Source organism: Theropithecus gelada, chromosome 12, assembly GCF_003255815.1.
Source record: "Theropithecus gelada isolate Dixy chromosome 12, Tgel_1.0, whole genome shotgun sequence".
Classification (NCBI taxonomy): domain Eukaryota; kingdom Metazoa; phylum Chordata; class Mammalia; order Primates; family Cercopithecidae; genus Theropithecus; species Theropithecus gelada.
Window position 1 is genome coordinate 109,997,308 of NC_037680.1, and position 16,210 is coordinate 110,013,517.

At 44.0% G+C, this 16,210-nt stretch overlaps 1 protein-coding gene across 1 annotated transcript in view; it reads left to right on the forward strand.

Moving 5' to 3' along the window:
• Positions 1 to 7: 7 nt before the first annotated feature.
• The window catches only part of DGKD (diacylglycerol kinase delta), a 117,315-nt gene continuing 101,112 nt past the window's right edge, over positions 8 to 16,210 (forward strand). Inside the window, exon 1 of the mRNA XM_025405089.1 lies at positions 8 to 168. Within this exon, the coding sequence (XP_025260874.1) occupies positions 13 to 168 (156 nt within the window). The 5' untranslated portion in view covers positions 8 to 12. The remainder of the gene's footprint in view (positions 169 to 16,210) is intronic.

Genomic DNA, 16,210 nt, shown 5'->3' on the forward strand with positions numbered 1-16,210 from the left:
TGGCCCGGCAGCATGGCGGCGGCGGCGGGCGCCCCTCCGCCGGGTCCGCCGCAACCGCCTCCGCCGCCGCCGCCCGAGGAGTCGTCCGACAGCGAGCCCGAGGCGGAGCCCGGCTCCCCACAGAAGCTCATCCGCAAGGTGTCCACGTCGGGCCAGATCCGACAGAACGTCCGCTCGCGGCGCGGCGGCCCGGGCGCGCGCCCCTCACGCCGCGGCAGCCCCAGCCGAGGCCCGTGGCCCTGCCCGAGCGGCCGCCCAGGCCCAGCCCGGCCCGGCCTGGGGTCCCGCGGACGTCCCCGCCTCGGTCTAGCGTGACCCGCCGCTGTAACGGGCCGGCGCCCCGGGCGGAGCGCGCGGCCCCCGACGGACGGCGGGCGGCGGCGGGGCCGGGCGGGGGGCGCGCAGGTGGGCGCTCCCGGGGGCCGCGTGCTGGGCGGGGGGCGCGCGAGGAGTTGGGCCGCGAGGACCCGGAGGAAACTGAGGCCTAGATGCAGGGGACTGCGCTCGTGCCACCGAGCGGGTCCCACGCGGGGGCTCCCGGCTGCGCCCCGCGGGCGTGCGCGGTCCCCAAACCCTAGTTCTGCACATTTCTCAGGAGCGGTCGGGTGGTGTCCCGCGAGTGCCCTGCAGACTTCCCTGTGGTGCCCTCAGAAGTCCGCTCGGACCCGGGTGCGAGGGATCACCCCTTCACCCCTTCATCACAAAAGGGAAGGAAGGGATGCGCGTTCAGTGACCGTCTCTCTCAGCAAAGCCGGGACCGCGCACCCGCTTGGCACCCAACTCTCCACTGAGAACTCCGAACGCTAAATATTAGATAAAGACGCACGTCCTTTTTGCAGGAGGAAAGTTGCACCGTTTGTTTTCCCGTTGTGCTTCCTATTGAAAACTGCTTACGGTTTTTGCTCCAAGTGAGCCCGCCCGGTTAGAACACTGCTTCCTCAGGCAGGTGGCTGGACAGGTGGCCGTGAGGAGGCTGAGTCCCTGGGGCAGCGCTGGCAGATCCGTTTGGCACGGACATTCTCCTCCTGCTGCAGTGCGCTTTTCCTCAGGGGCGGGTTAGGTTCAGCCGGTCACTTCACCGTGGGAGTCTTCTCTTCTGTCAGCCTTGAATACCTGCGATGGGGGAACCTGAAGTCCTAACATGTTACAAACAGGTTTGTTGTGAAGTGCTCCAGTTATTCAGCAAATAGGTACGGAACACCTGCTTTGTTCCGGGTGTAACAGTAACAGTAGTAATAATAATGATAGCAATAGCAAATAACAATTCTTTAATACCGTCTATGTGCCAGGCAATTTCTTGGGTTAGCTTTACAGCACTTGACGTGGTTAGTTTATTAGTACTGGTGAGAACCCAATGAGTTGGATGCTATCATCTCCGCCTTTTGGAATTGGAATAGAAGTAGAGTCAAGGTTAAATGACTTGTCCAGAGTGTCACAGGTCGTAAATGTGGATCTGGATTGGAACCATGGTCAAGACCTTAAGATGGAAGGTAGTTTCTACACCTAGGGGTTCTCAGTCTAGTGGGGAGATGGACACCTGGGCACCTGACATGACAACATTTTAAGTGCTGTGGAAACTCGGGGCAGAGACTGCCCTGGGGAGGCAGGAGAGGTTTTCTTTAAGGTGGGATCTTGAGGGATAAGGAATTCGCCAGGCTAAGTGGGTAAGAAATGGCTTTCTACATATTTGAACGTTGTGTCTAGAGCTTTAGGCACAACTGTGAAATGATCAGAAGTTGGGCCAGAGGTGGATCACGTTGATTAGACTTAGAGGTTGGAAGGGTTAGTTAAGGCTGAATTTCGAGGGGCTGGTCCTTTGAGGGGTTTGCTTTTTGGCCGTGGGCAAGAGGTGGCCACAGAGGGTTGTTCAAAGCATGGGGGTGATGGACCAGATGTGCTTTTGGGAAGATCTCCACATAGCCCTAAATGGTACTGATAGGACTTGCTTTCTTCTGTTGCCCAGGCAAGGTGCTGACCAGTGTGGGGTAGATCATGTGATTTAAAAGGTTGATTAAGAACAAGATTGTGTTGAGAGAGATTTGATTCCTGAGAGATTCCAGTGTTCAGAATTTTGTTGGTTAAGAGGTGTTTTTGCTTTCCTTCTTTTTTCTCCTAAAACAATAGCTGCTATACCAGCTGTTCTGGTTGAGGAGGAGTGATGGGTAGACTGTTAAAAATACACCCCGAGGACTTAGAGTTTCTGAATACAGTCACATCTGCTGTACAGATAGCTTAAGGCTGATTTTTCTTCTGAGTTGTTAAGAGATTGTCAGAATGTGGGAATGCGAGGTTGACTGTATGTAATAGCTCTATTTTTTTTTTTTCCAGCAGATAAGCCATTCACAAAATTCTTCTGGTATCTATGGTACATAATAGAAATATCAGAAATGGTATGGGGTAGCAGTCTGAGTCTAAAAAGAAAAACAGAACTCACCTTAAGTATTTAGAGCAGAAGGAATGTAACGTAGGGGAGTGGTCACACAGGTGGTGGGAGTACTGAGAATGCAGGCTGCAGTGAGGCAAGCCGGAGATGAGGCAACAAGCAGGAAACCGCTGCCACCCCTAAGCTGGAGGGTGAAGGAAGGAGATGGCATTTCAGACTTCAGGGACAGCTGTCACCCACCAAAAACTGGGGTCACAAGGGGTCCACCTGGCAGTGGCTGGAGGCTTGCAAGGGCACAGCTGCTGCTACAGATGTACTGTTCTCCTTCTGCCTGGGAACCTTGTCCTGGCTGGGGTCACCTCCTCCACAACTTGGACTGGAGCAGAAGGACAAAGAATGGATCTGAGGACAAGCTGGCCCAGGACCAGAACTGTATGTATGTCAGGCTTTTAAAATATTAGTCTAGTGCAAGTCAGAGCTGTCTTAATGAAGAGAAAAACAAAGAGAATGTCTTAGGACAGTGCTCCTCAAATTTTAATGTGCAGATTCATCCCCTAGGGATCTTGTTAAAATGATGATTATGGTTGAGTAGGTCTAGGGTGGGTGGGGCCTTAGAATGTGCATTTCTTTTTATTTTCTTTTTTCTTTTTGAGACAAAGTCTTACTTTGTCACCCAGGCTGGAGTGCAGTGGTGCGATCTCAGCTGCTGCAACCTTTGCCTCCAGGGCTCAAGTGATTTTCCTGCCTCAGCCTCCCAAGTAGCTGGGACTACAGGCAAATGCCACCATGCCTGGCTAATTTTTGTATTTTGTTGTAGAGATGGAGTTTCGCCATATTCCCCATCCTGGTCTCAAACTCCCGAGCTCAAGTAATACACCCACCTCAGCCTCCCAAAGTGCTGGGATTATAAGCTTGAGCCAGCGCACCTGGCAGAATATGCATTTCTAACAAGCTCCCATAAGATGCTGATGCTGCTGGTCCATGGACCACACTTTGAAATACAAGACCTTATGGCACACATGTAAAAAGAAGCCTCTCCAAACTTCAAATAATTCTTCAGGTTATAGATCTTTAGCATATTGAAAATTTGATCTGTGCAGATTTGTGATGGCCATTTGTCAGTTTAGTGTTTCATGCATGTGTGATTTTTTAATATATTCGAGCTCTATAGAGTTGAAGCTGTCCCCAGCAAAGACATTACTTCATTTGTATTTCCTGACCACAGTATACAGTAATGACTCTGTAGAACTGCACAGCTAGAATGGAAAGAAAGAAAATGGAGCTAACACACCAACCAGCACATTCTCCAGCGCATTATAAGGTATTTTGAAATTTCGGTAAAGAACCGTGTAATTCTGCGAAGCTATCAGTTAAAATAGTTTAATTTATTTGAAAGTTTCTAAAAAGTTAACATTTTTTTGGATATGAGCATGAAAGTGCTTGGATTCCTGATTTTAAATTTAAACAAAGCATTTCTTTCCATTATGAAATGAAGACTAGTAAAAATTAGGTGAAGGGTTTAAGTTGTAAAAATCTTAAAAAAATACACCCCAGTTTTATGAGATATAATTCACATGGGATACAGTTCACTCATTTAAAGCATATAGTTCAGGGGTTGTCAGTATATTTGCTGTTGTGCAACCATGACCACAGTCAATTTTAGAACATTTTCATCACCCCATTTCCTCTCAACTCCCTCAACCATAGGCAACCAGAATCTACTTTCTGTGTCTGTGTTCGCTGATTCTGGTCATTTTATAAAAATGGAATCATACAATATGTGTTCTGGCTTCTTTCACTTAGCATGATATTTTCAAGGTTCATCCATGTCATAGCATGTATCGGTACTTCATTTCTTCTTTTTGTTACTGGGTAGTATTCTATTATACAGATACACTGCATTTTATTTATCCATTTATCAGTTGATGGACATTTGAGTTATTTCTACTTTTTGGCTATTCTGGATAGTGCTGCTATGAACATTCATGTACATGTTTTTGTGTGGACGTTGGTTTTCATTTATCTTGGCTATATACCTAGGAGTGGAAGTGCTGGGCCATATGGTAATACTACTGGACTATTTTCCAAAGCTACCATACCATTTTACATTCCCACCAGCTGTGTATGAGGAGGGTTCCAATTTTTCCACATCCTTGGCAGTACCTGTTATTATCTCTCTTTTGATAATAGCCATCCTAGTAGGTATGAAGTAATGTAGAAGATTTTTAATACCATTTTATTGTTGGATTTCAGAGTCTAAACTTTGGTGTCAGATAAAGTTGCTTCAGACCCTGTGCTTCTAGTTAAGAAGCATGCGATTGTGGACAGGGCATCTAAACCTCCCTTAAGACTTGGTTTCCTCATCTGTAAACATGGAAAATGTTAGATCTTAGGTTGGTTGTAGTGACAGTAAATGTTAACTGTGTGTTCCTGAGCCTCAGTTTCCATGTCAGTAAAATAGAAATAATGGTTGTCATATCCGTAAAATAGGAATGGGGATGTTAACTCATAGAATTAAATTGGATAATCTGTGTAGAACGCCTAACATAGTGGCCGATGTATAGTAAGTGATCACTAAATGGTTGCTTTTGATTATTTTTTGTCTTTCTGATTGTTCTTTTTTTATCCCAGATAGGAATCATTTCCCTGACTCCATTTTTCTTCATCTCAAGCTGGTCTGAGTCTCCATCTCTGGGCTCCAGAAGAGCAAATACAAACAAATCTGGCTGAAAATTAGCAAAGACCATTTTTTAAAGAAATTGTTAATTTACTGAGTACTAGTGGGAATATCATGGCTAGGTATTATATTTTTTATTTCACTGGTTCAGTTTAACAGCAAATATTTGAGATCTTAACATTGTTAATTGTTGTGCGAGGCACTAGGGGTATCTTATTGAGTAACAACAGCAACAAAAATTTTTAGAGATGATCGTCTAGAAGACATTAATAAACAATTGCACGGTTAATATAAAGTTGTGATGGGGACTGGTGCTGATGAGGAGAGAGCCAGAATACTTTGAGAGGACATCGTAGGTGAATTTGACCTGATATCGGAGGTCTGGGAGGGCCTCTTGAGGCAGTGACTGGCTGGGGTCTGAAAGGTGAGTAGGGAGCAGTGACTTCTGCTTCTGGCAGTGGTGGGCTGAGTAACTGAGGAGCCAGTCTGCCAAGCACAGTCTGCTAATGAGATGATGCTGAATTTCTGGACTAGGATCTGGGGAGGCTGAAGGTCTGTGGAAGTGAGTGTGGTATTTGGGGCTGCTTTTGACCTTGGAATCTATAGTGGCATCTGTAGTGGGTTTGGCATCTTTTCCAAATTTGGTCCACCTGGAACTTCAGGGTGTAGGTATAATAAGATATTAGTTAAATATCTTTTAAAAATATTTTCTTTTTTTTTTTTGAGATGAGGTCTTGCTCGGTTGTCCAGGGTGGAGTGCAGCGGCATACTGCAGTCTCTAACTGGGCTCAGGCAATCCTGCCTCAGCCACCTGAGTAGCTGGGACTCCAGATGCGTTCCATGATGCCTGGCTAATTTAAAAACAAATTTTTGTGGAGACGGGGATCTCACTATGTTGCCCATGCTTGGGGTCTCTAACTCCTGGGCTCAAGCAATCCTCCCCCTTTGCCGTCCCAAAGTGCTAGAATTACAGCTACTGTGCCTGGCCAAAAATTTTTGTTTTGAAATGGGGTCTTGCTGTATTCCCCAGTCTGGTCTCAAACTCCTGGGCTCAAGTGATCCTCCTGCTTCAGGCTTCTGAGTAGCTGGGAGTGTAGGCTCAAGCCACTGTGCCTGGCTAATTAAATATTTTGAGAGTAAATCATCGTGAACTTAGGAGAAACTCTAAATCCAGTGTTGGTGTCTTTATAAGAGAAAGGGGAGGGAGATTTGACAGAAAGACATATAGAGAAAAAGGTTATGGGAAAACAGAGCCTGAGATTAGAGTTCTGTTGATGTAAACCAAGGAATGCCTGGGGCCACTAGAAGCTGGAAGAGATAACAGATGGAATCTCCCCTAGAGCCTTCAGAGGGAGTGCGGCCCTTCTGATCCCTTGATCTCGGACTTCCAGCCCCCAGAGCAGTGAGACAGCCAAGTTTTGTTTTGTTTTTTTTTCAAGTTTTGTTTTAAGCCTTGAAGTTTTGTGGCAGCCCTAGGGCAGCCCTGGGGAACGAACACTGGGCCATGAACAAAACAAACATGGGAGCTGAGAGGCTGAGCCCTGTGAGACTGTCCGAGTGCCTTAACACGGCTGAGGCACCAGGTTCTGCCAAAGGGCAACAGTCCTGGGTGACACCCTCCCCTCACAATTTGGATTGGGATCCCAAGGAGCCACTTCCAAGGAATACACATGAGCCAGAAGTAAGACTTTGGAAGGACTGCAGCCCTGCTTCACATCACCTCAGTCCTCTGAAATTAAAGTAATCCCAGTGTACTAGTGTCTCCAGATTCCCAACAGAAACAAACTTTAATCCTCTCTAGAGGGAGATAACATCAATGGAGGCCTCTAATGACTTTCACAAGTCTGTTTGTAAATTCATTATTGTGCATACAATAAAAAAAATAGACACCCAGGGAGGCAAAGGCACTTGAGTTAAAACCAGTAGAAACAACAGACTATAGACAGATCAGCAGGGCTTCCAGATACCAGACACAGACTTTACAACAACTATGCTTCTTGTGTTTAAGGAGATACAAGATCAGATTGAGAGTTTTGGCAGAGAACTAGAAACTATAAAGAACCAAATGAAAATTCTAGTCCACACTGGCATGGCTCACACCTATAATCTCAGCACTTCCGGATTGAGGCAGGTGGATCATTTGAGGTCACGAGTTTGAGACCAGCCTGGCCTACGTGGCAAGATCCCGCCTCTACTAAAGATAAAATTTTTTTTTCTTTTTTTTGAGACTGAGTCTCACTCTTGTTACCTAGGCTGTAGTGCAGTGGCACGATCTCGGCTCACTGCAACCTTTGCCTCCCGGCTTCAAGCAATTCTCCTGCCTCAGCCTCCCAAGTAGCTGGGATTACAGGTGCCCATCACCACGCCCAGCTAATTTTTTGGTATTTTTAGTAGAGACGGAGTCCCATCATGTTGGCTGAGTTGGTCTCGAACTCCTGACCTCAGGTGATCTGCCCACCTCTGCTTCCCAAAGTGCTGGGATTACAGATGTGAGCCACTGCACCCAGCCAATAAAAGAAAATTCTAAAATTGAAAAACATAATAATCAAAATTAACCAAAAAAAGAGCAGATTAGACCCAGGCTGAAAAAATTGTGTGACCCAGAAAATAGCTCAGAAGAAAATACCCACAAGGAAGCCTGGAGACATAAAAAATGGAAAAAATTGGAGAGGGTAGGAGACAGATACAGTAAAAAGGTCTTGTGTTTAATTGTCACAAGAGAGGAGAGGTGAGAGAAAATTGAGGAGACACAATATTTGAAAAGATAATGTGGCCAGCTGCGGTGGCTCACGCCTGTAATCCCAGCAGTTTGGGAAGCTGAGGTGAGCGGATCGCTTGAGATCAGGAGTTCAAGACCAGCCTGGCCAACATGGTGAAACCCTGTGTCTACTAAAAGTATTAAAATTAGCCGGGCATGGTAGCAGATGCCTGTAATCCCAGCTACTCGGGGGGCTGAGGCAGGAGAATCGCTTGAACCCGGAAAGCAGACGTTGCAGTGAGCTGAGACCATGCCATTGCACTAAAGCCTGGGTGACAAGAGCGAAACTCTGTCTTAAATTAAAAAAAAAAAAAGAAAGAAAAGATAATACCTGAGAATTTCCTGCAACAAATAACAGGAACCATTCACAGATTCGATAGCCATATGAACTGAAAGAACCATATCTAATCAATTCCTGATACACCCCCGTGCTCTGCATAATGATGTTTCCATATGATGGTACACATGGACAAAGGTGATCCCACAAGATTATAATGGAGCTGAAAAATTGCTATTGTCTAGTGACGTGGTAGCTGTTACAATGTTGTAGGGCAATGAATTACCTATGCGTTTGTGGTGATGCTGGTGTAAACAGACCTACTGCACTGCAAGTGGTAGGAAAGTATAGCACATACAATTATATACAGTACATAATAATTGATAATAAACAACTTTGTTACTGGTTTATATATTTACTATTTATGCTTTCTGTTATTTTAGAGTATATTCCTTCTACTTATAGAAAAAAGAAAAGCAAATTGTAAAACTGCCTCAGGCAGGTCCTTCAGGAGGTATCCAGAAGAAGGCATTGTTATCATAGGAGGTGACAGCTCCATGTGTGTCATTGTCCCTGAAGACCTTCCACTGGAGACGGAAGACAATAATATTGATGATCCTGACTCTCTGTAGGTCTAGGCTAATGTGTGTGTGTGTTTCTTAGTTTTTAACAAAAATATTTAAGAAATAAAATAATTAAATTAAAATAGAAAAAAGTTATAGAATAAGGATATAAAGAAAATATTTTTGTACAGGTGTACAATGTGTGTGTGTTTCAAGCTAAATGTTACTAGAAAAGAGTCAAAAAATTAAAAGTTTATAAAGTAAAAATGTTACAGTAAGCTAAGGTTAATTTGTTATTGAAGAAAGTCTTTAAAAAAATAAATGTAGTGTAGCCTAAGTGTACAGTGTTTATAAAGCATACAGGATTGGTTAGTAGTGTCCTAGGCCATCACATTCACTCACCAGTCACTCACTCACTCATCCAGAGCAACTTCCAGCCCTGCAAGCTCCAGTTACGGTAAGTACCCTATACAGGTGTACCATTCTAAAAATCTTTTATGACATATTTTTACAGTACCTTTTCTATGTTTAGTTATATTTAGATACACAAATATTTGCTATTGAGTTATAGTTGCCTACAGTGTCAGCACAATCATGTGCTATACTGGTTTGTAGTCTAGGAGCAATAGGCCACCTAATATGCCATACAGATTAGGTGTGTGCCGTCTAGATTTGTGAAAGTACACTCTATGATGTTCACATAGGATGAAATCACCTAATACTACATTTCTCAGAATAGATCCTCATTGTTAAGCGACCGGTGACTGTAAGCACTGTTGAAAACCATAGATGAAGAGAAAGAGAGAAAGGCGGAGGTTGCAGTGAGTCGAGATCACACCACTGCACTCCAGCCTGGGCAACAGAGCAAGACTTCGCTTCTAAAAACAAAAACCAAACAAAAAAAGAGTGACAGCTGTGTTCTTAACAGAAACAATGAAAACCAAAAGTCTGTTGAAATTTAAGTGCTCAGAGAAACTGTGAACCCAGAATTCTGTGTGCAGCAAAAATGTCCTTCAGAAAATACAGTTGAAATAAAGGCACTTTCATATAAACAAAAACAATGTTTTTGCCAGCAGACCCACACTAAGGGAAACATAAAGTGTTTTTTGTTTGTTTTGGCTAAAGGAAAATGAGCTCAAGTTAAACGTTAGAGTTGTAGGAAGGAATGGAGACTTAAAAAGGGTTTCTATGTGGAAAAGACCAAATGATTATTAACTATAAAAATTATGCCTTTGGGTTTAAAATATATATAATTAAAATACATGACAACAATGTCATATAGGCTAGAAAGGAGGCAAATGGAGTAGAACTTTTCTAAGGTCTTTGCATTTCCAGGAAGAAGAACAAAGATCCAATTATATTAGACAAGTCAGGGTTGCATGTTGTATGTAATCTGTGTGGTGGCCACCAAAATTGTGATAGTGTGTGATATCTAAGCTAAACAAGAAAAATAGAATCAGGGATTCTAAATCTGACAGAAGGCAAGAAAGGAGAGAAAACACTGAACAACTGGGACAAAGAGAAAGCAAATAGTAAGTTAGTAGACTGAAATCCCAGTGTATCAGTAATCACATTAAATGTAAGTGGACTTAAATGCTCCAGTTAAAATACAGAGGTTGTGAGATGGGATACAAAAGAAAATCCTGACTAGGCTATTTGAAAGAGATACATTTAAAATATAAGGATATTAAAAGATTGAAAGTAAAAGAATAGGAAAAGATACTATGCAAACACTAACCAAAAGAAACTTGGTGTAGCTATTTTAGTATCAAAGTAGATTATAAGGGAAAAATTACGAGTAGAGATAAAGATATACTGATAAATGAGAAAAAGTTCATTTTGGATATAATAATTTAAAATGTGAAAGTAATAATTTCAAAATAAAAGAAAAATTAATTGTAAGGGAAACAAGTTCATAATCATTGTGAGATATTTTAACACACCTGTCTTACATGCTATGCATCAAGTAGACAAATTTGTAAAAATGTAGAATTGAGCAACACAAGTACTAATTTTTTTTTTTTTTTTTTTAGAAACGGAGTTTCACTCTGTTGCCCAGACTGGGGTGCAATGGCACAGTCTCTGCTCACTGCAACCTCCACCTCCCAGGTTCAAGTGATTCCTCTGCCTCAGCTTCCCGAGTAGCTGGGACTACAGGTGTGTATCACCATGCCTGGCTAATTTTTGTATTTTTAGTAGAGATGGGGGTCTCACCATCTTGGTCAGGCTGGTCTCGAACTCCTGACCTCAGGTGATCCACCTGCCTCGGCCTCCCAAAGTGTTGGGATTACAGGCGTGAGCCACTGCACCTGCCACAAGTACTAAACTTGACCTAATGGAAATATGTAGAGCACTGTACCTAACAATTGTAGAATCTAAGTTTTTTTTCAATACACAGGCACATTTGTCAGAATTCACTATCTGCTGGCCATAACGCAAGTCTCAAAAACTTTCAAAGAGTTGAAATTGTGTAGAGTATGTTCTCTGACAACAACAGCATTAAGCCAGGTTCAATAAAAAGAATGTCTCAATATATTTGGAAATTTTAGATATCTATTTCTAAGTAACTTATGAGTCACAGAAAGCTTAAATATTTTCAGTTGAACAATAGCAAATACGTGTATATAAAATGGGGTACAGCTGAAGTCATGTTTAGAGGGAAATTTATAGCTTAGAATACATATGTTAGAAAAGAAGACATGCTGAAAATCAGGTAGTTAGAATAGCAACACATTAAGCTCAAAGGAAATAGAGTATTTTTTTTAAAGGATTTATGAAAGAATGAGGAGGAGGAGGTTGCTGATCAAAGAGGTATGCAAAGGCCCTGTGGCAAGAGGGAGCTTGGGGAAATCTTGGGGCTGAAAGAAGGCTATGGTGGTTAGGGCTGGTAAGCATCAGGAGCCCTTGGTTGGGACATGACACTGGAGAGGGTTGGAGGCTGTGTTAGGGAGCTCTGCCTTTTTTCTCCCAGAGCAGTGGGATGCTATTGCTTTAAGATTTTAGGAAGGAGCATGACCTAATCGGATCGTGGTTGAAAAGATGGCTCTAGCTGTGCTGCGGTTGACTGAGTGGATGCTGGCTGACCCAATGCAGTGAGAGATGCTGGCAGCCTGGGCCTGGCCTTGTGGCTGTGGCGATGGGGGAAGTAGCTGGATTTGAGAGATGCTGAGGAGGTGACATTGTGAGAACTCAGTGGTGGTTTGGTGTGGGTGTTGGGGGAGAGGATACTTGTGATTCCTGTGATGAGCTGGATAATGGAACTCTTCTCTGATTTAATGAGCTGTGGTTGAGGACAGCTTTGGGGATTTTGCTGTTACCTAGCTCCGCTGCTTGCTGTCCTGGAACCTCTTATTCTCCACTACCCCAATTTTGCCAATGAGCGACATAGATTCAGCAGTTAGGTGGCCTGCTGGTGTGCCATGAAGCCATATAGGTCTCACTGAACCCAGATAGGGCCTTCTTTGTCCCTTCCTCCCCAGCCCCCAGTCATGCAGCTGCAGTGAGGATGGTTCATCTGGGCCTGAGAGTGAGGACAGTGTGATGGGGTTAGGACCCGATCGGATGCTGGGGCCATTGGCTTTTGGAGGTGGGCAGAGGAGAAGGAGGAGGACTAGTCAAAAAAGGAAGGACTGTCAGGGGAGGAGAAAGAGGAAGGGGGTGCAGAGAAGCCCCAGAACCAGTACGGTTTACCCCTAAATACCTCAGTGTATGTCCCCACAAAACGAGGATATTTTCATATATAACAGTACCATTATACCTGAAAAAAATTTTTAACGTTTAATATCCAGATCATTTTCAAATTTCCCCAATTTAACCAGAAATGTGATTTGTGACCTTTCTTTTGGGAAACAGGTACCCATCAAGTTTTATGCATTATATTTGGTTGTTGTTATCTCTTTAGTTTGTTAAATTAGAATAACTTCCACTGTCCTCTCTTCCCGTTCCCTACCTGCCTATGACATCAAGTTTTTCAAGAGACAAGGGCAGTTGTCTTGTATTAATGACTTTTTTTTTTTTGAGACGGAGTTTCAGTGTGTGGCCCAGGCTGGAATGTAGTGGTGTGATCTCAGCTCACTGCAACCTCCGCCTCTCTAGTTCAAATGATTCTCCTGCCTCAGCTTCCCAAGCAGCTGGGATTACAGGCACCTGCCACCACGCCCGGCTAATTTTTGTATTTTTAGTAGAGACGGGGGTTTCACCGTGTTGGCTGGGCTGGTCTCGAACTCCTGACCTCAAGTGATCCACCTGCCTCGGCCTCCCAAAGAGTTGGGATTACAGGCGTGAGCCACCGCTCCCATCTGTATTAATGACTTTTAATGGCAGAAACCTCCATTACTTTTGCACCAACCTAATAATCTTTCTGGATTTTTCTGATTGTTTTCCCATCATTCTTTTACAATGTTATTTTATCTTCTATATTTCCTATAAAGTAGAAGTGAGCAGTTTCAGAGACTCACTTCTATATTTCGGTTGACATTTTGGGCATGTCCCTAAATATGGAACGCTGTGTGCTCTGTACTGCATCCCACTTGGAGGAGGGCGTGTCCTCCTAGGCTGTCCCCCTCTGCTGTGTCGTCGCTTGGTTTACAGGAGATTTCTAGGTCTTTTCTTCCTTCCTTCTTTTTTTTTTTTTTTTTTAAATAGAAATGGGATCTCCCTACGTTAAGCCAGTCTGGTCTTGAACTCCTGACCTAAAGTGAGCCCCCTGCCTTGGCTCATGCCTGTAATCCCAAAAGGCCTCCCTGGGATTACAGGCATGAGCCACCTTGCCCGACCAGATCTTTTCGTTGGAGATGTGATTCCCCCTTTACAATTAGGAAGTAATAGGTGATTCCTGGGCACTGTGCAGATATCCTTTACCCCAAATGGTTTCCACATTCGTACACAATACAGGACTTGCCTGAATCAATTTTATTGTGAGAGTTTGTGAAATGGAGATTCCCGCCTCCCCCATTCTGTCATTTATTCCACGTTTATCTGTTGGTGTTGTTCTATAAAGATATTTTCTTGGGGCTGGGCGTGGTGGCTCATGGCTATAATCTCAGCACTTTGGGAGGCCGAGGCGGGGGGATCACTTGAGGTCAGGAGTTTGAGACCAGCCTGGCCAATATGTAAAACCCCATCTCTACTAAAAATACAAAAAAAGTAGCCGGCTGTGGTGGCGGGCGCCTGTAATCCCAGTTACTCCAGAGGCCGAGGCAGGAGAATGGCATGAACCCAGGAGGTGGAGGTTGCAGTGAGCCGAGATAGCAGCACTGCGCTCCAGGCTGGGTGACAGAGCGAGACTCTGTCAAAAAAGTGAAAATAAAAAGATATTTTCTCACTTCAACTGGGTTAAAGGCCACAGTTCCTCCTAAAAAGGCAGGGCAATTGCTGGATTCTTTCTGTATATTTACCAGTGTTCAAGGTAAGGATTTGGTAAATAGTCATCCCCAGTAGAGGCAAATGTTTCTCTCCCCGCAACCCTAAACCCCCACACCCACCCCGAGTATCACTATATGAATTCATGGCAATTTTTATTCAGTGTTTTACAGTCAGTTACAGTCATTCTTTTTGATGCTGAAATTATCCTAATTTTCCTAGAAACACACCTTCATCTGGCTCTTTGGTCTTTGAAGGCTTGCTTGCTATGTTGCGATCTGTTTGCGTCTTCTGGATGGAGTCCTGGAGCTGGAGTTTCAGGTAGAAGGGACAGTGTGGCCGCGGCGGCCAGCCCACGGCGTGCATTGCTGCCCATTTCCTGCCAGTCCTGGGAGGAGAGTGCCTAGGAGTTTCACGATTTCAAGCTGGCAGGTCTTTGTTTTCCTTTTTTGGGTTGGCTTAGGTTTAAGGTTGTCCCAGCCTCATCAAATGAGTTGGGTAGCTTTCTGTGAGAAAGGCTTTTGTCTCTGCCTCTCATATTGCATCTCCATTTATTTTATTTTTTGGGGGGAGGTTCTTATCTGTGGTTTAGACCATCTGTCTCCTTACCACTCTGTCCATCTTGGTATTTTTCCCTTGCCACTGTATCCATCAGCATTCTGGGAGCCTCTCAGTTTTGTCTTTTTGCCACCTATGACATTTTCTGTAATGTACATTTTTCCCTTTGACTCCTTCCAGTTGGATTTTAATTTTTCCATAGCGTGATTGTTTTCAGTTTTTCTTTAATCTTGGTCAACATCTTAGCTTGTTGTCTTTTAATTTAATCCTGTTCTCATTTTGGTGCTCCCTGTCCTTTAAAAACATTTTAATTTTAACTTTTTAAATAAAGGGTGTATCTTCCTGCATCTTACTAATGACAAGAGTCGCATCTTTTCTAAAATGGTCTTCCATTTTCTGCAATCATTCATTTCAGGTTTGTGCATGTACTTTATGGCATGTTTTTCCATCAGCCTCCCCCCTCCCCCTTTCTGTTTAGATTTAGTGTTCCTTGAATGGTGTTTGCCAGGCTGTGGGTTCGAATTGCTGTTTGCTGGGCACAGTCTGGGGCTGGCCATGGGTTGATCGGCCACAGGCCCAGGCTGTGTCTCTGCTGCTCTGGACGGGCTCTCCCCTCACCTTGAATTCCTGTGCAGTGGCCCCATCCTCCGTCTCCATGTGTGTTCCTGAGTAGTGGGTGTTTGTTGATGACCTGCTGCCCACTCTGCTGGCTCTGCTCTTCTGTGTCTGAGGGTGAAGGGTGTCTGCCTCCCTCTCCCCTGCAGGAAAGACTGGACTCTCATCCCCCGATGAATGGTGTTGAATTGTCCTTAGAGAATGATGGAAGAGGGACACTCTTTCTTTTTCTTTTAAACCTGCTATTTTAGCCATTTTAACGGGTACAGTTAAGTGCCATTAAGTACATTGATGGTATTGTGTAACCATCACCTCTATCCAGTTTGGGAACTTTTGTATCCCCTACATGGAAATCCCTTTTCCATCGTGAGTCACTCCTCATTTCCCCCTCCTCCCAGCCCCTGACAAGCACTAATCTGCTTTCCATCTCCATGGATTTGCCTATTCTGGGTATTTCATTTATTATTTATTTATTTTTTAGATAGAGTCTTGCTCTTTCACTCAGGTTGGAGTGCAGTGGCTCAATCTCAGCTTACTGCAATCTCTGCCTCCCAGGTTCAAGTGATCCTCTCACCTCAGCCTCCCGAGTGGCTGGGGTTACAGGTGCGCTCCACCATGCCTGGCTAATTTTTGTATTTTTAGTACAGAGGGGGTTCCACCATGTTGTGACCAGACTGGTCTTCCAATTCCTGACCTCGAGTGATCTGAGCGCCCTGGCCTCCCAAAGTGCCGGGATTACATGCATGAGCCACCGTGCCTGGCCACTGAGCACTGTGTTTTCAAGGCTTATTTATGTTGTACTTTTCAGAACTTCCTTTCTGTTTTTGAGTGAATAATACTGTGTTCTGTGAATGTACCACATTTTGTTTGCTCATTCATTGGTTGACAGATATTTGGGTTGCTTCTACCTTTTGACTATTGTGAATAGAGCTGCCATGAACATTCATGTACAAATTATTATTTAAATGCCTGTTTTCATTTATTTTGTATTTTTTTTTTTTAATTTTTGAGACAGGGT